The sequence below is a fragment of the Eleutherodactylus coqui genome, chromosome 3 (genome assembly GCF_035609145.1).
Source record: "Eleutherodactylus coqui strain aEleCoq1 chromosome 3, aEleCoq1.hap1, whole genome shotgun sequence".
NCBI lineage: Eukaryota > Metazoa > Chordata > Amphibia > Anura > Eleutherodactylidae > Eleutherodactylus > Eleutherodactylus coqui.
Genome location: NC_089839.1, coordinates 282,631,173 through 282,655,677, shown reverse-complemented (window position 1 = coordinate 282,655,677; position 24,505 = coordinate 282,631,173). Strand labels below are relative to the sequence as shown.

The 24,505-nt window shown below is 43.7% G+C and overlaps 1 protein-coding gene across 1 annotated transcript in view; it reads left to right on the top strand.

Annotated features, from left to right (window-relative positions):
* Positions 1-21,027, top strand: part of PODN (podocan) — a 64,049-nt gene extending 43,022 nt beyond the window's left edge. Inside the window, exons 8-11 of the mRNA XM_066597586.1 lie at positions 1,539-2,196; positions 3,804-3,952; positions 4,344-4,502; positions 16,437-21,027. Of these exons, the coding sequence (XP_066453683.1) occupies positions 1,539-2,196; positions 3,804-3,952; positions 4,344-4,485 (949 nt within the window). The 3' untranslated portion in view covers positions 4,486-4,502; positions 16,437-21,027. The remainder of the gene's footprint in view (positions 1-1,538; positions 2,197-3,803; positions 3,953-4,343; positions 4,503-16,436) is intronic.
* The last annotated feature ends 3,478 nt before the right edge of the window (positions 21,028-24,505 follow it).

Here is a 24,505-nt window from a genome sequence, read left to right as displayed (position 1 = left end):
GATGAAATGTATTGGGCTGTAACCCTTTCACTGCTGGAAAAGTGACGCGTTTCTCAATTCTCAATTCACAGTTTAAGGGTTATCCAGTGTAAACACTCAATGGCACTGAGCCCTGTAGCAGACATAGCACATATAACATGGCTGTGAGGGGGGCATTATACACTGAGCCCATTGAGGAATTTTCAGCAGTTGACAGCTCAGCGTTTTTTTGTAGTGGAGAGAAGAAAGCAGCATATATTGTCTGTCATTTGTGAGTTCATGTTAGTGGTGAGGGACCCGTTGGGCCATCCTAGATTATACACCCAAGAAAATTCCAACCTCTGTGACCCCTATTGCTATGCCACTGCTCGGGAAGGTTGCTGCTATCTGTCTGTACACTTACACATTGGTAAGTCCCATCAGTGTCTCAGATTACTTGGGGGCCCCCTTAGGGTTGGGCAGTTGCCCACTTTGTCCCCCCCTAACGTTGGCCCTGCAGGAGACCTGAGTGGTTCAGGTATAAGGCCAAGTCAGGATCCCGCTAACTGGACAGGGGGAGGCAAGCAACCAGGACATTTGGGCTCATGTACATAGAAAGATTCCAGTATATAGGGCATTGATTGGGCTTCAAACATAATCCTGGTTACAAGTGTTGCTCACTAGGTACGGCATATACAGTGGTGATGTAATGGGATGTGGCCACATAATGAACAGTCCAAACTTCTTGCTGAAAACGTGGTTTATTAAAAGAACTTGCAGCAATAAAACTCTTTTTGCTCACGAGCATTAAACAGACAGCAGTCGCTATTCAGCGGACATGTGGTGGTACTGGTCACGTCCCACTCCCCGAGAGAGAAAAAGTGAACGTTGATGCAGTCCCCTTCTGTATTGGAGTGTTGTTCGCTTGTGGAGGGTTCGGTTCCAGACAGAGTCCACAATACGTGGGCACCAAAATGGGATCTTTCCACAGCAAAGTTACAACATAGGGAGAGTAACATAGGGTTACCCACCTTACCCAGGCACAGCTCAAATATAAGGAGATAATTTTACGTACGGAATCTAATTCTCTCACTTCCCGATGTCATAGAAACATGAAATTTGGCACAAGCATTGATTATGTCATAAATAGGAAAAGCTAATGGGTCCCAACTCGATTATTCAATTCTATGCGCAAAAGAATTAGCGTCCAAATTTTACGTACGGAATCTAATTCTCTCACTTCCTGATGTCATTTTATATAAAGGAAACATCGCATGGTTACCTCCACATGGTGTTTCCTGGGTAACGCAAAGAACCATGCAAAATGGTGAACATATTTTTTTCCTTGGTATCTCTAAAGTAACGACGACTTCATAAGATTTTCCATGTGAACACCAGATAAACACCAGTACTAAATTAAATTGGGCAAAGCTGGGTATATCAGCTAGTATATATATTATATATATATATATATATATATATATATATATCAATTATATATATTTCAGCCTGTGCTGTTCTAATAAATGTCATAGATCACTATTTCCTTACTATTTCAAATGTTATTCTTGTCACTTTAGGAACTTAAACCGATTGGAGTACCTTGATCTTTCAAGCAATAACTTGTCGCACATTCCCAGTGGACTACCCCGTAACATTGTCATGCTGCATCTGGAAAAGAATTCAATCAGGGATATCTCTAATAATCTTCTGACTCAGATTAAAAATCTGGAATATCTTTTGCTTCATAACAACAAATTAAGGGCTCGAGGGATTCATCCAGGAGCCTTCACTGGTTTAAAAAAGTTACACACTCTTCATATGTACAACAATTTGCTGGAGAAGATACCTGCAGGACTTCCACGCAGGGTTAAGACACTTATGCTCCTTCACAATCAGATCACCGGTATTTCTAAAGATGATTTTGCCACTACTTATCTTCTTGAGGACTTAAACCTTAGATACAACAAGATTATGAGTAGTGCAGTACATAAAGATGCTTTCCGCAAACTTAGGCTGCTCAAGACCTTGGAACTATCTGGTAATTTTTTGAGATCTCTGCCACATGGACTCCCCAAAAATTTGGAAATTCTAAGACTAAATGATAATGAAATTAGCTCAATACCACAAGATACACTAGCTGGGATGTCGAAACTTAAAGAACTTTATATGAAAAACAATAAACTCAAGATAAGCTCCATCTACACCGGCGCCTGGGTAGAGCTCAGTAGTCTCCAGGTAGGTAGCTTATGAAACTTACTAGAAGCTTCTGAAAAGTATGCACTCCATAAAAGTAAAAACTCTGGTAACTGAGTGGCTGACAGAGCTAGTGATATCACAATGTATCACTCCCAAAACGACTCAGTCACACAGTGTAAAAATGTATCGGGTTATGGTATAGTAGACTGGACTTGCTGCTGTTATGATGCAGTGTAAACCCTAATAAAAGTCCAGCTGAATTCACGTTTTACTGGTACTTTAAAGGGGTTGTCCCGCGATAGCAAGTGGGGTTATACACTTCTGTATGGCCATATTAATGCACTTTGTAATATACATCGTGCATTAAATATGTGCCATACAGAAGTTATTCACTTACCTGCTCCGTTGCTGGCGTCCCCGTCGCCATGGTGCCATCTAATTTCAGCTTCTAATCGCCCGATTAGACGCGCTTGCGCAGAAGGGTCTTTTCCCTTCGGCTCGGTCCGGCAGCAGCGGCGTTCTGGCTCCGCCCCCTTCTACGCGTCATCGTGTAGCTCCGCCCCGCGTGTGTGCCGATTCCAGCCAATCAGGAGGCTGAGCTACGCGATGACGTGTAGAAGGGGGCGGAGCCAGAACGCCGCTGTTCTCACAGTGCGGAAATGTTGTTGCGTCACGGTTTTTGAAGACGCAGCATGTCAATTCTTCGGGCGTCTCCACAGCGTTCTTTTTGTCCATAGGCCTCAATGTAAGTAGCAAAAACGGCAGCTAAAAAAGCTGGAAATACTGTAAAAACTCTGCGGATTTCATAACCTGTGGAAATTCCGTGCAGAAAAACTGCACATAATACGCAACAGTAAACACTTGTCAGCGGTTTTGCTGCATTAGTGTAAATTCTGTGGAATTTCCGCACAGAAATTCCGCAGCAAATCCGTGGCAATTCTCTCCCCCCCCCCCCCCCCCCGTGTGAGCCCAGCCTTACTGTACTATGTGGGTCGGAAACAGCCACCACTTACAAAATACAATACAGTAGTAAAAACACTTTATAGTATAACATTATTGTAAACATATCACAGTGACATGGAACACACTTTTGTGGTACCAAAGTCCAGTTTTTGATTACTACAAATATTCCCCCATTGTGGTTTTGCCAGCTACGACAGCATAGTAACATAGTATGTAAGGCCGAATGAAGATAATGTCCATCTAGTCCAGCCTGTTTATCCTCCCATGTTGTTGATCCAGAGGAAGGCAAAAAAAACCAAAAGGCAGGAGCCAATTAGCCCTTTTGGGGAAAAAATTCCTTCCCGACTCCCTAATGGTAAGCAGGTCTGGTCTTTATTTACCCCTTCACGCCCTTCCATGATCCTTTGGTCAATTCTTCACCGCCTTATTTGCTCACAAAGCAGTTCCTCTGAGGAGGGGAATCTTATACAGGTTCTCTTAACCCAAAAGTAAAAGGAATGGAACCAACCAGGGCTGAGACCCATATTTTCCAAGCAAGGGCCACATAACAGCTGCATGGACTACCCCTAAGGCACGAACACTACTGAGATAAATGAGAATCAATCAAGGACATTGCTGATCTATTTGTATAGGTTTAACATCCAAAAACTTGACCAACAAAAAATGTATTTCTCTCCTTTCAGCTACTGGACTTGTCTGGAAACCTGTTGTCTTATGTCCCACCGGACCTTCCAGAAAATCTTGAGTACCTGTATCTTCAAAATAACAAGATCTCCACCGTCCCTGACAGTGCCTTTCAATCCACTCCTAATTTAAAGGGTATTTTCCTCAGGTAACATCTTAAACTGAAATAAATGTCATAAACACACGTTGTAAAAAAAAAATCAAGCCCCTAGAAGGAGTTGTCATTTTGTTGCATGCAGTTTCATCTCGGGCGGATATGTAAATGATGAGAGCTGTGGTGATTAGATGAACGGTCTTGCCACCTGAGGCCCTAAAAGTGGTTTCCCCCCATGGCCTATAAAAGGCTCTCAGAGGCTCCTTGTGTGTAGTGGCCTCTTCTTCCGCTTGTAGAGCTTGTTGACCACTAGACGCCTCTACGACGAGATTGCACCCAGTTAACAGAGTCTGAGAGGGGCGCATTATTGAAATACGAGAAACTGGATAGTCGTATCGAGGAACTGCCTGCCACCTTTTTTCCCTAATTCATTTTTCTCTGACAGGTTTAATACACTAACTCCAGAGTCGGTGAAGGAGTCCGCCTTCGAAGGACTGGAGAAGTTGCAGGTTCTAGACATTGAGAATAATCTCGCTTTCAAAGTCACCAAGAAGAAAAAGGAAGAAGAAACAGAAATTGAGGATTAAAACCAAAAATAATTGTGGTAAGTTCCAACATGACCTTTCCTATCATAAGGGTACGTCCATCCGGGACACAAACACTGCAGATCTCCTGCAGCAGAATTGCATGGGGAAAATCTACGGTGTTTACAGTAGCAGCACAGTGGATGAGATTTTACTGAATCCCATCCACACACCGCCAGAAAAATCTGCAATGTAAATTGATCTGTGATGCAGATATGAAATTAGCAGCATGGGTCAATTTATACTGCGGATTTTCGCTGCGGACTTTCCTCTTTGCAATGCCCAGGTTTAAGAGTATTTGCACGTGCCTGAACGCTGCGTATTTAGGAAATTATTGACGCTTTTCCGCGTGTGCACTGGTGCAGTTTACTGTGCTCCCCCCCCCCCCTCCGCAAGGCATGTTCATTTGCACACGACAAACAAAGACTCCCTAATTGAAATAGCTAATTAGTTCCAGATGTGTTCTTTTTTCAGCGCAATTACTCAGTGTTTTACGCATCTCTTCGCGTTTTGTGCACGGTATTTCGCCAACCCCATTTCCCCCATTGACTTCTATGGGGACCTTTGGTGTTCAAATGTGCAGAAAAATAGAGCATGTTCTATTTTTATTTTTCATGATTGAAATGCGCGCGCAAGATATGAAAATGTGAACGAACCCATTGAAATTAATGCATTTCATTCTACGTGCATTGCACGCGTAAACACGCCGTGTGAAGCCGGCCTAAGGCTCAGCTCACAGCTCTGTTGCGTCTTCCGTCATAATTCCATTCCTATTCCATTTTGGAGTTAAACAGAGATAAACTGAAATCGCTATTTGCTTTTTTTCTTATTGATTTCAATGGATTTTCAAAAAAAACTGAAAGCTTTCCATTCGCTTCCATTCCGTTATTCCATTATATTTGCAGCGCTATTTGTTCCGTTAAAAAAAATGGAAGCAAACGGAAAGCTTTCCGTTTTTTATGAAAGGCCATTGAATAGAAAAAAACTGAAATGTTTATTAAGGGCTCCTTCACATGGGTGCATTTGCAGAAAATAGAATCCGTTCATTTCAATGGGTTCGTTCACAAGCGCGTATTTTGCGTGCGCATTTTGAACACAAAAAAACGCAGCATGCCCTATTTTCCCGCTATTTGCGCAGGAAAAAACCACACCTGCCACTCATTAAAGAATTTGGCCATGTCAATGGCTGAGAGCATCGGTGCGTATTCTTGCTGTGATATCGCCCTCGCAAACCATGTGAAAACAGCTGTCACAGCCGCGGCAGAGGATCGTGGAGTTCTCCCATTGCTGCTGCCAGCCCTATTGAAAACAATGGGCGATATCGCAGAAAGCTTGGGCACGCTGTGATGTGTTTGACGCATAGCATCGCAACGCGGTGCCATGCAGGAAAACATCGTTAATGTGAATGAACCCATTCAAAAGAATGGGCTTCATATTTGAGCATCTCGCAACGCACAAATCTCACACTATTTTCTTGAAAGCAGCCTAAGGCTGGATTCATACGAGCGTATTTGTGCGAGCATTTCTGCCCGTTTTTGCACATCAGAAGTTGCATAGTTGCATGCCCATCTGCGGTTTTTACTGAAATGGAGTCGTTGCCCCTGGTTACAGTTTCCAGCTCTGTTTAGTTTTTCAGGCACTGTGGAAAATGGAAGCAGCAATCTGACTGGTTGCCGTAGGCAGCTGCTCCATTTCTCCTTTGCGCCGGCTGTGGTAAAATGTCCCCCTTATTGTAATAAGTAACCAATAGAGATTTGTGGACCTGTCTAAAAGGAAAATTCTGTGTGTTGCCCATAGCAACCATTCACAGCGCAGCTTTCCTTTTTCATGAAGCTCTGGACAAATGAAAGCTGATCTGTGATTGGTTGCTATGGGCAACACAGGCAGTTTTCCTTTCAGACATTTTACACAGATTTGTCCCTTCAGTCTTTGAGATTCCCCAGCATGGCTGACACTGAATGCCCACCTTCTGGAGCGCTGTCAGTCACAATGGCCACATGTGCCACGAGCTCAGACACAGGAAGATGGTGGCAGAAACCCAGCAATGAATAGTGGATTCCTGGGTAGCGTTATGCTTCTGTCTGATTGACCTTATAGCGCCAAAAATAATTTGACGATATGTTAAAAACAAGGACGGGCAAAACAACGTATATAACCACCATATTTACTAAGCTCCGTGAGACCTACAATGTGTTGTAAAAACCACCCCAATCTTCAGTTTTGAGTTAGGGCTCATTCACATGACTGTATCCATAAAACATGGGTGTCCCGCAGCGTTTTTCAGCCTGTGTGATGGCGGCTCTGCTGGCAGAGACCGCATATGGCAGTGAGTGTACTGCGCATGACCGCTTATGTCACGCACGCGGTCACGAACAGTGTGACTCTGTTTTTATTTTTTTTTAATTCTCTGCTCTGTTTCATAGCGGGGTTGCGTATGAATCACTGCCCACGCGCAGTGTATTGCATATGGAGAGCATTTGCATACGCACCCATGCAAAAATATAGGGCTAAATGCTGCATGGTACGCAGAGAAAAAGAGCCTGCTGCGATCTTTTTCTCACGCAGTGTTACACGCTCATGCGAACGGATCATTGAGAGTCTATTTACTTTCATTGACTCCATTCACTGCATGTCATGCGGCCGTGCTGAAATCACGGTCGTGTGAATGAGACATACGGCGTATGTGCAAAAAATGCACACATCAGCGCAATGTATTTGCGCCATGGACGTTGCACTTTCACATGTTTTTCCGCATTTTAGTGTACTTTTTTCACTGTCGGGGACCTTTCACATGTTCCATGATTTAAAAGGCTGCGTAGTGTAATTAGTTCCAGATGTCTTATTTTTCCTGTGAAATTGCGCTACATAATGTGAAATTACGCGGGTATTGGGTGTGCAATTGCGCACCCCCCATAGACTCGTATGGGGCCTTTGAAGCGCAAACGCGCACTAAAATAGAGCATGATGTGTTTTTTTCGTGCATTTTTTTTCACGAAAACGAACACTGAGAATGAACCCATTGAAATCAATGGATTCCGTTCTCTGCGTATTTCATGTGCAAACAGTTCCGTGTGAACACGTGTGTGCTTTAACACCTGCGCCTGGGGTTCCATTTTTCTGCTCCGCTCAGGAGCAGGAAAGGGAAATCCCCATGGCTGAACTGCTTCATCTCTGGATGAAACTGAACAGAGCCGGATGGGCCCCATTGACTACAGCGGGGTCCATCCGCCTTCCGCTCAACTGCCCGGCCTTATGCCAGGCTCAACAAGACCCCTCTTGCTTTACTTAGCACAGACGCGGAAAAAGCCTTTGATAGAGTCCATTGGAATTACATGAGGGCCGCCATGTATAAATTTGGATTCCCAATGCAACTAATTTCTGCCATCGTTTCCCTATATTCACAACCCACAGCCAGAGTTTGGGTCAATGATACTTTATCAAAACCCTTAACGATCAAAAACTGTGGTAGACAAGGATGTCCGCTCACCCCCACCCTTTTTGTGCTGGTGATGGAAACACTACTCCAAAAAATAAGACAGTGCCCAGATATAATTGGCTTAAAAGTCGGAGGGATTACTCACACTACAGCAGCCTTTGCAGACAATCTCCTAAGGGCTCCTTTCCTATCATGGATGGGTCGGAAAAACTTGATATCCACATATGTCTTACCATCTATCCTATACATACTTTTTACAGTACCATTTGCAGTCCCCAAATACTTTTTCAACTACTTAAAACCTTCATTAACCAATACATCTAGAATCACTGCAAACCGAGAATAGCCCAATCCTACCTAATTCAAAAGACACCATAAGGAGGATTTGGCCTTCTAAGCATTCACCACTACTACCAAGACAACCACCTTGCTAGATGTCTCTTGTTAGAACATACCTCAATAGATACCCCCACAGTAAACCTAGAAAAGTCGTTTATGACCCCCGGACACTAGTATTTACTCTAGTTTAATTCCCCAGTTAAAAATTATAAACGCTTCCTTAGCCCTATTACCTATGGCACAATAATGACCCTTCAGGGAATTCGCACGGCAATACCAGACTAACATAAGCTTTCTCCTATGGTCCCGGCCTCCCTGATACCCTTAATCTTAGCCAATAAACCATTGAAAGTACCTAAAATTTTGAATAATTTAAATCCTGGACAATTTTTAACATGCTTAAAGATATCAAACTTGACACCTCTAACCAAGTTGAGACTTTCATAGAAAAACGCCCACTCACGTTTCCGGAGAAGCTGGATACCTTTCAATCCGCAAAAAAAAGTTTGCGACAAACTTAAAGAAACATATTTGTCCCTCCCATCTCACTCACATAAACTGACATCGAGACTTGTCACTAAATTACGCTCCCAATAAACCATGGTACCTTAGGGAGTGGGAAAGACACTTGAAGACCACCTTCTCCGGATAAGACACCTTCAAAATACTTACCAACTCCCATGGATTTAGTAGAGGTGTTCGAATCCAGGAAAATTCCTATAAGCGTCTTACGAGATGATATAAGACACCTGCTAGCCTAGCTAAATTAAAACCTACAACCTCAGGCTGCTGTTGGCGCTGTGGCCTTAATAGCGGCTGTCCGCTACACATCTGGTGGGGATGCCTGATGATTACACCTTATTGGTCACAAATAGTAGAACATATCAACAAAATAGGCTCAACTCACATCAAGTTATCCCCAGTAACTATCCTCCTGCGGAAACCTTCTGTCTATTTGCACCCCTCTAACAAAAACCTACCAACGTTCCTGATTTCTGCTGCTAAACTCCTAATCCAGCATATGTGGCGCAAGTCTGAGGCACCTTCTCTGTCCCAGGGGGCAGAAAGGGTTTCACCAGCATGCCGCTTTGAAGAAATTGCAAACTGGGAAAATGTTCCAAGACACAAATTTGTAAGCATTTGGAAACCTTGGTACGAATACATCACTTCAAACAACGTCAGCTTGGGTCCATGAACTTCACCCCATGCGCTCTACTACGAAATAAATTCATGCTCTACTCCCCCAATGCTTCCAAAAATCCATCCTCAGGTGAAACCTTAAATGTGTTTGGAAAATACAGATAATTTTCTCATTTACCACATAACAGCGACACAATTGCCCACACCTGTGTCGGACTCCGCCAGCGGAATATCGCAGCGGAGTCCGAAAAGGCGCCCCCAAAGACCCATACTCACCTCTCCGGATCCGCCGTGCAAGTCCCATCCGGCGAGCCTGCGCGCATGTCGTGCAGGCGGTGGGTGGTGACGCGTAATCACGCGATATTTCCGCTGTGCTCATAGCGGAAGTATCGTGTGATGGACGCCTTCCATTGACTACAATGAAAGCTGGAAGCATGTTTTTCTGCTGCAATTTCTTTCACGCTGCGGAATTCCACAGCGTGCACATTGAAAGGCAGAAAGCTATTAGGTTCAATAGAACCTGATAGCTGCGGGATAAGGCTGTGGATTTGCGCCGCATGAAACGCGGCAGAAACACGTCCATGGGCATTAGCCCTTAATCAATGACCTTATTACCTTATTTGTTTTCTGTTTTTATTTTTCTGTTCTGTTTGTCTTAAATCCAAAATATTATGATTGCGGGAAAGTAATGACCTTTTATGTACTTAAATAATACAACTCTAATTGCAACTTTATGTTAACAAGTAGTTAAACTTATACAGTAATTTCTGTTGGGGACCTGCGTGTCCGTTTCTTTATTGCCTCTTCCAAGTCTTTCAACCTAAATTAATATTAATGTAACTTGCATTTTTATTCTGTCATATACTCAATAAAATAAGACTGTTTAAAAAAAAAAGCCCTACAAGTAAGCAGGAGCAGCTCGGGTCCTCAGCTGTCAGAAACGGCAAAGGGCCTGAAGCAGAAGGCAGAGGTGGTTTTTAATCATTACTGCCTTCTCTGTCACAGGCTACACAGTGTTCAGTGAGTGCTGTGTAGAGAATTCAGGAAGCAGCGGTGCTGTTTCCTGCATGGCAACCAGCAATAGTGATCGCCGGCGACCCCCGACATGTCAGAGCCGCAGGGTGTTAGCAGACCCCTGACCAGCTCTCACAGTGAGGGCTCCTGCACACTTGCGTTTTTCTCGCACATTTTTTTCCCGCGATATTGCTGCGGTTTTTTTTTTTACGCGAAAGTCAATAGGACTTACTAATGTTAAAATCGCATTGGATCACACGAAAATCATTAGAAAGTCGTATTGACTTTTGCATTTAAAAAATGCAGCAAAATCGTGTAAAAATGTGTAAGAAAAACGCAAGTGTGCAGGAGCCCTGACTAAAGTCACGCTAGGGCACATGTGTCAAACACAAGGCCCGCGGGCCGAATCCGGCCCGCTCCCTTGTGTTATGTGGCCCACGGCGTGCCGACGCTGCTCACCACTGCAGCGATTACCAGCTGAGGTGCTGCAGCTCCCTGGTAATCGCGCTGTTACTGCTGATCCCGGCATACACTGACGTCAGTGTGCAGCCAGGATCCTCCTCCCCTGAGTCCCCTGCTCATCAGTTCCGCAGGAGAGGACTCGGGGAGGAAACGTGCTGGGCTACACACTGACGTCAGTGTGCATCCGGACTCAGCACGAGCAGAGAGGGAGCGACGCTGACAGGAAGGAAGAGGTAAGTATATGGGTTGGGGGGGTGCTTATTACTGGTTTGGGCGCTGCTTATTACTGGAGGAGGGGGCTGCTTATTACTGGTGGAGGGGGCTGCTTATTACTGGGGGTGGGGGCTGCTTATTACTGGTGGAGGGGGCTGCTTATTACTGGGGGTGGGGGCTGCTTATTACTGGGGGTGGGGGCAGCTTATTACTGGGGTGGGGGGTGCTTATTACTGGGGTGGGGGCTGCTTATTACTGGGGGCGGGGGCTGCTTATTACTGGGGGGGGAGCTGCTTATTACTGGGGGGGAGGCTGCTTATTATTATTACTGAGGTGGGGGCGTATTACTGGGGTGCGACTTATTATTATTACTGAGGGGGGCTTATTACTGGGGGGTGGGCTTATAATTATAATGTTTCTATGGGGGTTAATATTACTAATTGGGCCACTTTGGGAGTCGTTATTTTTACTGGGGCCACTATCAGGGTCACTATTAGGGCTCGTTCACACGAGTGTAATTGGATTTCGGTCGCACAAATACACTGCGTATTTGCGCAATTGAAAATTGCTTATGCCTGTATATTTGTGTATGTAAAAAGGAACGCAGATGGGCCCATTGAAATAGTGCGCAAATATACAGTGAATACATAGGTTTCCTGCGCATTCACCATGTATTTGCGCGGCCCATTCACTTCAATGGCCTATTAGGGTGAGCAGTACGCAACAAAATAGGTCATGCTGTGTGAAAATATACATCATGTGAATGAACTCATTGACATCAATGGCTTCTATTCACTGCATAGTATGTACGCAAATAGGCTTGTGTCAAAAGGCCCTAACTATACTGACTTAGGCCCCCTGCACATGGGCGTAAATTCCGTGGCGGGATTTCCCGCAGAATTTCGGCCTGTGGAAGCTGCCATAGGATTGCGTTAGAAAACGCAATCCTATGCAGACGGCTGCGATTTGTCTGCGGGAAATCTCGCACGGAAAACAAATGGCGGCATGCTCTATTACTGTGCGGGGCAGCCGGCACATCACAGAGCCGGAGCCGTGGGAGCAGGTGAGTGCCGCACTGGTCCCTGCAGGGGCTCGGGTCGGGTCCCACTGCGAGAATTCTCACAGCGGGAGCCAACCTGGCCGTCTGCAGGTGGCCATACAATGGGCCCTTTGAAGGTCAACATAAGCCTGATGTGGCCCTCGGTGACAATGAGTTTGACACCCCTGCGCTAGGGGGATGTTAGCCACTGTAACTGGGGTTCCTATAGATGCCCCAATTACAGAGGAAAAGTGTAAAATTTAAAAAAAGCTGTAAGAGTATGTTTACACGTAGCAAAAATTTTCCGGCAAATTTTGCAGCATTTTTGCATCCAGAACAGAGTCAAAATCCACACCATTGGTGCATATTATGGCTCGAAATCAGCTGATTTCAGAAGATACAGCGCTCGCCTCTGAAGTCTTCAGTTATCAGCACACTCCACCCGGTAGCCAGCGGCCTCTAGTAAGCGCAGCGCCGCTGGCCAGGTGATGGTACTTCCGCATGACCTGAAGGAAGTGCTGACAATGGAGGACTTCAAAGGTGAGCGCTGTATTTCCTGAAGTCAGCTAAAAAAAATTTTAATAACTATGCTTAAAAAATCTTTTTTCTTTTATTTTTCACCTTTTGTACACATTATGGCCGTGGATGAGATGTACATTTTTACGTGTGAGGCTGGGCTCACATGACCGGCTCAGATTCCGCATGCGGGAGGCCTGCAGTGGACTCCAGTTGTAATACCGGTCGTTAAACCTGCGTACAGCACTATGCTGTATTGTGCATGACCGCGGAGGCTTGCTTCGTAAGGACATTAATGGAGGTCGTCCGCGTGGAATCCGTGGTAAAATAAAGAATACTTTGATTTTTCTTCTGCTCGCATAATCCGCAATTCGTATCCACGAGTATGAAGCAAAATTAGAAAGCAGTCGCCAATCGCGGAACTCGCTATTCAAATCCGGTCGTATGAGAACGGCCTACTTCTAATAAGATAAAAAACGGAAAAAATGTCAGTGAAAGAAGGTATTAAAAAAAAATTCTATATGTTCCCTCACCCCGAAAAAAAGATGTTGCAAAAATAATTTTGGCAAGCCAGGAAAAAAAAATTTGGGCCATAAAACTATCACATTGGTAAAATAGCTAAAAGGTATTTGGTGCTTTAAGGGGTTAACATTTCCGTCCCGGCGATATGTGTAGAGCGCAGCGTTGCAGTATGTGGTATATAGTGCTGGTATTAATAAATCTCCCACATTGTCTACTAATAATTCCTTCCATCTGCAGATGGTTCCAACCAGGAAACTTCAAGCTCCTGCACAGTTAAAAAGTGGGGCCCTCTTTAATATCTTGCGCACTTTCGAGCTGCTTCCGTGTCAACTATGAATATTTCTTAAGGGTACGGTCTAACGATACGGTAACGACATGCGGCCGAAGCCGAGCCCACCCATCACAGCCAATGGCTTCATTGGCATTATTAGCAAAATCGTGCAGCCATTATCCGCTGGGGGTTAACAGGGTTTCGGCTGCACTGCAATAACTGCATTGTCCGACTATATCCTAGGGGCTTATTCACATGGGTGTATGTTCTGTCTGTGTATATCATGGACTGCAGCGAACCCTTTGTAGCCTCTGAGGCTGTAAACACATGAGCGATTTTTCACGCAAACCGTAGGTTTGTGTGCAAGGAATCACTACATGCCACAGGGGAGAATCAGACATGCAATGTGGACTGTCCATGTAGATAGAACCGAACGCGGACCGGTGGACGTGTTGTGCTTGAAAAGTGAGTTGTGCAACTTCTGTTTGCCCATCTGAATAAAGCCTAATAGCGGCTGTATAAATAATTATGCAGTGAGCTTCACCCAGTGGCGTCTGCTCTCAGCCAAAATTTTTTGACTACCTTATAGGAGCTTAAAACAGCCGAGTGTGTTACGCCGCGATTTTGCGAGCGGGAAAATCCAGCACACAACACGGAGAAATAGAACCCAATGATTTCAATGGTCTCTTTTTTTCACTTCTTCTTTTTGTGCCCATTGTTTTCGCGGCACAAAAAATACGACCTGCCCTATTTTGTGCGTGTTTGCGCCCAAAGAGTCCCATAGAGGTCTATGGGAGATGCGTAAACACGCACATCTGCGCGCCCGGACATTTTTTTTCGCACGAAAAGAGTGTATTTTGCACTTGTGCCTGCGCAAACACTGAGCGAGGAAATCACTCCGCCATGATTTAAATAGCTAATTAGCCCAACACGGTTCCGCTATGAGCTGCATATAGCGCATACCTGCACAGGTAGATGTTTGCACACCTGCTTTAGATCTCTATGCGCGGGCACAAAAAAAGAAGTGAGAATGAACCCATTGAAATCAATGGTTTCTATTTTCTACATTATGCACGCTGAATTTTCCTGCATGCAAAATCGCGGTGTAACACATTCGTCTGTTTAACCCCTTAGTGACCAAGCGTTTTTCCATTTGCTTTTTTTCCTCCCCGCTTTTAAAAAATCGTAACTCCTTTATTTATCCATCGCCGTCGCTGTAGGAGGGCTTGTTTTTTGCGGGACAAGTTGTATTTTTCAATGGTGCTATTTATTGTACCATATAATGTACTGAAAAACGTTTTAAAAATTCTAAGTGGAGAGAAATGGGAAAAAAGTGCAATTCCGCCTTCTTTCGGCGTGTCTGCAACAAAAACGTCATGATAACTTTATTCTATGGTTCAGTATGATTACTACGATACCAAACAGTTTTTTTTTTGCTGTATTATTTTTTTTAAAGATATTTAATTTTTAAAAATTATTTTCTCCCTCCATCTTCTGCGCGCAATAGCTTTTTAAATTTTCTGTTGACATAGTTGTGTGATGGCTCATTTTTTGCAGGACGTCCTGTACTTTGCATTGGTACCATTTTGGAATACATACAACTTTTATGGATGCAGCAACACCAAATAAGAATTTTTGTTTTATTATTTAGATTCTTTTATTACAATATGGCAAAAGGAGTTTTCTTTGAACTTTTATTACTTTTTTTGTTAATAATTAGTAAAACTTTAGTGTTCTTATTTTTACTCTTTTTTTTAGTCCCCAGAGGGAACAACAACTTGCAATGCTTTGATCGCTCCTGCAGTATGATGTAATGCTATAGCATTACATCATACTGCTATCGGGCAGGCAGTCTATCAAGCCACCCCACGGGCATGGCTTGATGGGCATTCTGCCATGACAGCCTTCGGCTGCCATGACACCCACACGGCTCCCTGCGATCTCAGCCAATGGGAAGTTTTTGGGCATGACCTGGGCATTCGCTTTAGCTCAGGCAGCCCAACCCATACTTCCGGTGTCGACATATTGCACTAATACCGCATATCCTTGAGTACCTACTTTGCACAAGCGCTGTTCTTTACGCCCTATCATTATGCAAGTGAATGTGGAGACATTATCAACTATGACTTAGATTCTATATATACATCTCAGTTTGGACATATGTCTTTGTGGTCTCTTCATATTTGGCTTGCAAGCTCCCTCTCGAGTTCCTATTGATGTATTCCTCAGGTCACTGCTTTATGCAATTATAACTGTCTTTTTCTTCTTTTGCATTTGTTTCTATGTTATAATTTTTAAAAAAATGTTTCAATAAACAGATTAAACATATAAAAATAAAACAAAAACGTACATCACCAATCAGTGAAATCACTGGAAGTAACTGCACTGTAAACACTATTAATATGTAGAGCTGGTATTCTGGCTCATAAGCCTTCAAAAAGCTCATGATAGTTTGAATGAAATTATCAATTCATTCTGCAAAACACAATCCCTCATACAGTTCTGTTTATAGGAAAATAAAAAAGTGTTGTCTCTCAGAATATGGCGACTTAAGTGTTCAAAAGTATAAACCCTTTCCAATCCACTGTCTGACGTCTAAAGACATTCTGATTGAAGGCTTTATAGCTCCGATGTCGGAAGACGTCCGGCAGGGTATTCTTACTCTACATTTTTGGCCGTTGTGTTGTCGGGGGCCTCTCCAGAATGTCACATACCACAGTACTGGCTCTAGCCAGCAGATGGCGCCATTGTATATTGGCAGAAAGCGAGAGCCCCCTAGGAAACCCTGAATCCAAAAATGGATTGCAAAGGGTTAAGAAAAAAACATCCATGCATAATTGGTGTTGCTGCAATCATACCGTAATTTATACATAATTATAATTACGTGCCAGTCTTCACCTGATGGCAGACACAGGTAGGTCGACCCTTACAAAATCTAGTTGAGTACCCCTGATATAGAAGAAAAGTGAACCCTGTTTGATATGAACCTGTCTTACTTTTAGGATCTGCCTTCTATGACCCCCCTCATCCACCTTTGCTGAACATTGTGGATTCTTCCTGCAGTGAAAGAATGAAGAAGACTCGGATTCAATCAAAATGAGAGAAATGGACCCTGCAAAAGCTGGCTTTTGTTATATTTTTATATTGTATTTCAGGTTTATGGTTAAATTAGTAGATGATTAAAGCTTCCAATCATCTGGACTAGCAGAATCATGTGATGTCCGGTTACTGAAGTGTACAGTAATACAGCCGACATAAATTATTTTTATAGCTATCATTATTCTTATGATATTGTATGATTAAAAAAACAAGCATTAACCCTTTCCAATCCACTGTTTGATGTCTGAAGACATTCTGATTGAAGGCCGTACAGCTCCAATGTCGGAAGACGTCCGGCAGGGTATTCTTACTGTATATTTCTGGCCTCCCTGTTGTCAGGGGCCTCTCCAGCATGTCCCATACTGCAGTACTGGCTCTAGCCAGCAGACAGTGCCATTGTATAATGGCAGAAAGAGAAAGCCCCCTAGGAAACCCTGAATCCAAAATTGGATTGCAAAGGGTTAATCAAGAAAGTTTAAAGGGCCCCGTCGTATGTGTATAAAGTATAATCACTGTACTACCAGAAGTCTTGCAATTTTTTATATTCCTCACCATCACAGCTGAGAGTTTGCTGCAATTTCTCTGTGAGCTGTACAGTCTGGACTCTAATCTGTTACATTTTACTAACACTGATACATTGTATCAGATGTTCTGAACTAAAAGTGCATTTAGAGGATTAGCAAGACTGGATACACTATAACAAGTCCTCAGCTGTGAGGAGTATTTGGTAGGTACAGGTTATGAGTCTATTAAATGTGAACAGTAGGGTTTCCGTTCAATTATAGGAAGCTGAGATCTTAAAGGGGTTGTCAAGTTATAAACTATTAATGGCCTATCCGTAGGACAGGCTAACAATGGTAGATCAGCAAGGGTTTGCCGTCCAGGACCCCCACTGTTCAGCTGTTTGCTGGACTGGTGCACAGAGATGATTTCAAGCAAGAAGCAGACAGCTCCATACCCACTACAGTGGCCAGGTTTGGTATTACAGGCAAAGCTTCCATTTAAGTAAATTGTAACATAAACCTAGTCATTGCAGTGGAATGGAGCTTCCTGGAAAAATCAGATCAGTGCACAAGTGCACCTGCCCTGTAAACAGCTGATCAGCAGGGATCCCAGTTGGCGGTCTATTCTTTGGGTAAGCCGAAATAGGTTACAACTGGACAACTCCTTTAAAGAGGGACAGTTGGCACTCCTGACATGTCTGCTTTAGTAAGGGCCCTTTTACACGCAACACTTATTGTTTGGATTCTTGTTGGATCACAGGATTCTAAAAGTTACTCTGTGTCATGAAAAAATGTGTTTGTTTGTTTTTTTGGAGAAAACTTTTCTTTGTTTTACCGAGTTTTTAGGTGCTGATTCTAGATTGGTGCTCAGATTTTAACTGTCTGGAACAGATTTACCTTAACAATAGAATAAAAATGCGTACCGAGTGGTCCAACAGTATGGAGACACCTGAATGGATGGAAAACGGTGGTTGGGAACCGCATTCTATGTGTGGCATTTTGCAAAGAGGAAGAGGACAAATCTGTGAGGAGCAGTGTCCAACATGGTGGCCTCTTTAGAAAGCTGCCACCCTGGAACCATGTCAGTATTTTCAAATGGGAAGGGGTACATGTGACATATGCATCCGATAGAGAGTTTTTTGAGGACTGAAAATCTGTGCTTACTTATGATGTACCTTTATTCCTGCCAAAGTTATTATCAATTTACTCTTTGTTATGGACACAGATTAACATGTGATGAGAGGAGAGAGATTGTGCTGAACTCTGGGCAGCGCAGTACCTGAGTCATTGCGAACGATTCAACGTTCTGCACCCTAACAAACTACCTATCTGCCATGGTGCAGTTGGGAAATCGCTTACCAAATTTCGCCAAACATGTTCTGTGTTGGACCTGCCAAAAAGTGGATGTAACAAAACTGCCAGAGACTAAGCAACAACAGTGGCTGTCCTGATATCCTTCTGCAAGAGACCACAACATAGCACTTGGCATGTGTCACAGGAAAGCATGGTGAGTCGAACCCCCATCGGGCGGACACTGGCTACATACAAATGGCACCCCTTCAAGTTCCAGTTGCTACATTGTCTCACTGAGGATGATTCCGATTGCTGTGTTGAATTTGCAGAATGGGTGTCAAAGCAATTGCAAGAGCACCCACATTTCACAGTGACACTAGGGTTCAGCAACACAAACCCACAATGGACAGATCCCTCCAAGATGATTGGTTCATAGAAAGTCACGCTGTGGTGCTTTGTGTGGAGTACGAAGATAATAGTCCCATTCTACATCAGTGGTAACCTTACTAGTGCCAAGTATCTGCAATTATTACATGACACTGTGCAACGAAGATGGCAGATTCCCAGTGGTCTTCCAGCAGGATGGTGCCCCACCACATTATGGACGTGATGTCCACGAGTTTTTGGATCAGCAGTTTCCGGGGAAGTGATTTGGGCGTCGTGTCCTGATGGAGTGGCCCCCAAGCTTGCCGAATCTCACCGTCTTGGACTTCTACCTGTGGGGTAATGTGAAGTCCCAGGGTTTATGCGGTATGGTGCACATGCAACAGCGGATCCTGGACGTCTGTGCAAGCATTTCCATTCAGATGTGGCTCTTATGAATGAGATAAGAGGATAGCCTTGACGCTTCAAAGCACGAAGAACTCATCGAGCATATCCTGTAGTGGATTGTTGTTGTGTTCCATGTTCCATGGTTAATACTTTTGGCAGGAACAAAGATATGACATTTAAGCACAGATTTGGATTTAGCATCAAATTCTTTATCAGACATGCGTGTCCTACAAACACCTTACTGTTTGAAATATCAACTTGGTTCCAAGATGGCAGTTTTCAAAATATTCGCCTAGTTGGACTCGTGTCAGGTGTTTTGTAGACTGCTACATTGCGAAAATACAAAATCACGGCATGCTCTATACAAGCCACGATTTGCAATGTTTTGTAGCGCATGTTTTCCTATAGAGCTTTCCTATGTGTTGCATCACATGAAAATGTGGTTTTCATGCGATGCAATGCAACTTTTACAGTAGAAAATCCTACTGTATGAGCCCTAAAATAAATCCTATTTGCATGGAAAAAAACAAAAAAAAACACAATACATCACCTAACAGGTGCTGTGTGCTCGCCACACTTCTCCTTGCAGGTCCCCGACACCCTTGCCTGTAGTTTTTCCCTAGCACCTCCTGGTCAGGGGTTCAAAAACCCCCAGGAGGTGCTGGCTTTGATTGGCTGAGCCATGGCACTCAAGAACCACTCACTGCAGTGCTTGATGAACCAATCACAGCCATCGCATTGGTTCATTGAGCGCTGCAGTGATTGACTGAGCCGTGGCACTCGAGAACCAATCACAGTCAGAGCTTCCTGTAGGCTGGGATTTTGAATCTCTGACCAGGAAATGCGTACTGAAAACTACAAGCAAGTGTGCTGGAGCTGCGGAGAAGTCCAGCGGAACTGACAGCTCCTGTTAGGTAATGTATTGTTTTTGGGAGGCTTATTTTTGGGGTATGGCTTATAGTTCAAAGAGAAGATGCTCTGGAGAGTTGCTTTATGGGGATTGAAGGTATTTACTAAAACATACATGACTGCTTCGCTTTAAGGCGAGGAATTGAAGTGCAAATTATAACCAAAAAGTCAGTAGATCTTATCCAATGATTACTATTATGAGTGCCCTTGGAGATTCACTGCTTTAAAGGGTTGTACCAACATTTGAAGTTATTCCCTATCCAAAGGTTAGTAGATAACTTGCAGATCAGTGGGGCATCTTAACGGTTCCATTGAAAGTGAATGGAGCGCTGGTGTGCTTGTGTGACCAGTGCTCCATTCAGTCTCCACCTCCCTGCGAGAGATGCAGTAACTCTATAGTGAGGAGGATGGGGGACATAGGACCCCCCAATCTTGAGATCAGTGGAGATCTTAGCGGTGAGACCCTCACGATCTGCAAGTTTCTGGTACATTCCCTATAAGTCTTTATCAGAATAACACGCAGTACAATAGATGTCTCAATTTAACCCTTTAAGGATGCGGCCCGTTGTATTTTCCTTTTCAGATTTTCCTACCCACTCCTAAAAAAATCACAATTCTTATTTATCCAGCAACATAGCTGTATGAGGGCTTGTTTTTTGCAGGACGAGATGTATTTTTCAAGGGTACTATGCAGTGTACCATTTAATGTACTAAAAAATGTTTTAAAAATTCTAAGTGGAGTAAAATGGAAAAAAAATGTGTACATATAAAAGAATACATATAACTTTTTAATCGCTTTTTATTATATTTTTTCTAGCAGACAGGGTGACAAAAAAAAGCGCAATTCTGACGTTGTGTATTTTTTTATCTGCTGATGCTCGCCGTGTGGGGTAAATAATGCATTACTTTAATAGATTGGACTTCTATGGATGCAAGGATACCAAATATGTTTTTGGGTTGTTTTATTAAGATTTTTTAAAATTATAAATATGGCAAAAAGGGTGTTTTCTTAAGTTTTTGTTACCTTTTATTTTTCTAATAATTAATAAAACCTTTTTAAATTAAGTTTTAATTTTTTTTAGTCCCCATAGGGGACATGAACTTGTGATGGTTTGATTGCTTTTGCAGTATAATGTAATACCAGAGTATTACATTATACTGCAATCTGACAGGCATTCTATCAAGCCACGCCACAGGCAATCTGCAATGGAAGTCCTGGTGGCTTTCAGAAAGCCCCTGGCTGCCATGTCAACTGAACATCATGATGAGATCGCGAGGGCCCTTCGGGACTCCTGAACTTCGATCAGGGCATTTAAACAGCCATGATCAGTAGGAGTGTTGCAGCTGTTGCCGGCTGGTGTCAACTGTAAGAAACTGCCAGTACCCGCATTATATGGAGTGGGATTGACCCCCGACCCCCCTCCCTGCAAATCCTGAATCCCCATGACATAACTGTAAATCATTGGACATTAAATGGTTAAAGTATTAATGTCTAACATGCAGGGATGTAACTATAGTGGGTGCAGAGGGTACATTGCATCCAGGCCCTGGAACCTTAAGTGCCCCTTAAGTTCTTTCTTTGACATATGAAGAGATCAGCATAGATTTTCCATTGGAGTCCAGCAGCTTCAAGTTATGCCTCTGTCTACACTCATGTACATTAGGGAAGGGGCATTCCAGCCCCCGGGCCTCAGTAGAGCCCTGTATTTGCCCCGCAGGGAAAGACATGAACAGTGTCAGTAGACCGAGCCTATGATACGTTATATGAAGCATCCCTTGTCGTGAGTTGTATTGAGTACTACCCTAAGTAATGCTGATCATACACAATATGGTCATTGTCAAAAATGTATTTCATCTTGCAAATTTCTCTGAGGAACATGGAAATGTTGTCTTTACATACATTCATCATTTCTACAATATCTGCAACAACATTTACAGAATGTATCTGATAAAGAGAAATTCCTGGCACACTGATTAAAATTGTCTACGTTTCTCAATATGCTCAGTTAGGCATGTCATCCTCAAGAATGTGGGTAAGTGATCCCTGATGTCTCCTAATGTGTACAACGTGCTGACCATGTTACGTTGGTTTCACATGAGCGATGGAACCTCTGCCCGGAAGTTCCGTCGCAGATCCAGCTGAAAATACCGGAAGAAAAAGCGCTGCAGCACTTTTTCTTACGGTTCAAAAGCTGGGCAGTTGGGTGAAAACTGGCAGACCCCAGTACAGTCAATGGGGTCTCGACGGCGCTGTTCCAGAGACAGAACCGTTCAGCCATTGGGATTCCCCTTTCCTGCTCCTCAAACAGAGCAGGAGAGCGTAATCCCCAGCGCAGATGTGAAAACATTGTTAATAATGCTTATTTTTCTATATATATATACTCTTTGTAAAAAAAAAATTAATCAAGCTTTTAGATCGAGTTGTCATTTTGCTGTAAAACTTGGCATGCAGTTACATCTCAGGCAGATTTACAAATGGCATGATTAGATGAGCGGTCCTAAGGCCCTAAAAATAGTTCCACCCTTGGCCTTTAAAAAGGCTCTCAGAGGCTACTTTTGTGTAGTGACCTTTGTTTCTGCTTGTGTAGAGCTTGTTGACCACTAGACACCTCTACAACACAATCAAAGAGATTTCACCCAGTTAACAGAGTTTAAGAGGGAGAGCATTTTTGGAATGCAAGAAGCTGGATGGTGATATCGACAAATTGCCCATAACCTGGGTCTTTCTGACCAGACCGTTAGAAGGTGTTGGGACCAGTGGATGCTGAATGTAGGCTTCACTAAATCATCCCAGACAGATGTCTGTCCAGTCTCTGTTTGAAGACATCCATTGAAGAAGAACTCGCCACCTTCCATGGCAACCTGTTCCACTCATTGATCACCCTCACTGTCAGAAAGTTTTTTCTAATATCTAATCTCTGTCTCCTCCCTTTTAGTTTCATCCCATTACTTCTAGTTGTTGCATCCAACCAGGACATGCTGGATCTGTAACCTGAAATACTCATGTAAATGCACACCAAATAGTGGTAAACAATACAATCACAACATGGAAAACACTGTCCCTAAATAACCTAACCCAGGAAAGGGACCTGCCTATACGTAGGTAACCCGACCTTAGCAGGGTGAACCTGATCATGTACCTAGGCCACTAGTTGACCCTCCATGGAGAAAACCACAGCAAACTAGATGTAAAAGATAAACTGCTGTACTTTGCCTGAGTCTTCTCAAAGCCAACAGGACATCTAGCTCTAAGCTCTGACTACACCCAAACCCAGAGAAAGACTTAAATTAAACAGCATTCAAGATAAGCACAAGGTCAGGTTGCATAGTCCTGACAAATTACCCCCAGGTGAGGCCAAGCATGTCTCACCTAATACCACCAGAAGATAGAGAAACACATACAAAACCTGAACCAGATAACTTAGAAGGAAGCAATCCCAGAACCGCTGCAACACTAGTCTTTCCTTGTCCAAATGAGAATAGGGCTGATCCCTCTGCACTGTGACAGACCTTTGGATATTTGTAGACCGCTATTAAAGGGGTTGTCTCGCGGCAGCAAGTGGGGTTCAGCACTTCTGTATGGCCATATTAATGCACTTTGTAATATACATCGTGAATTAAATATGAGCCATACAGAAGTTATTCACTTACCTTCCCTGCGCTGGCGTCCCCGTCTCCATGGCTCCGTCTAACTTCAGCGTCTAATCGGCCGATTAGACGCGCTTGCGCAGAAGGGTCCTCTGCCTTCGGGTCTGTCCGGCAGCAGCGGCGTTCTGGCTCCGCCCCCTTCTGCGCGTCATCGCGTAGCTCCGCTCCGTCACGTGTGCCGATTCCAGCCAATCAGGAGGCTGGAATCGGCACATGTGACGGGGGCGGAGCTACGCGATGACGCGTAGAAGGGGGCAGAGCCAGAATGTCGCTCGTGCCGGACCGAACAGATGGGAGAAGACCCTTCTGCGCAAACGCGTCTAATCGGGAGATTAGACGCTGAAATTAGACGGAGCCATGGAGACGGGGACACCAGCGCAGGGAAGGTAAGTGAATAACTTCTGTATGGCTCATATTTAATGCACGATGTATATTACAAAGTGCATTAATATGGCCATACAGAAGTACTTAACCCCACTTGCTTTTGCGAGACAACCTCTTTAAGTCTCCTCTCAGTTCCCAGATCCTTTAACCGTTCCTGAGACCGCAGACCACAAACCATTCTTGTAACTCTTCTCTGAACTTGCTCCAGTTTCCATATGTTTTTTTTTAAATTGGGGTCCCCAGAACTGGACACAGTATTCCAGATGAGGTCTGACCAAGGAATAGTAGAGGGGTATAATTACCTCACATGATCTAGACTCTATGCTTCTCTTAATAAATCCCAGAATTGTGTTTGCCTTTTTGGCTGCTCCATCACACTGTTGACTCATGTTCAGTCTATGATCTACTACTATACCCAAGTCTTTCTCACATGTGCTGCTGCTAAGCTCAATTCCTCCCATTCT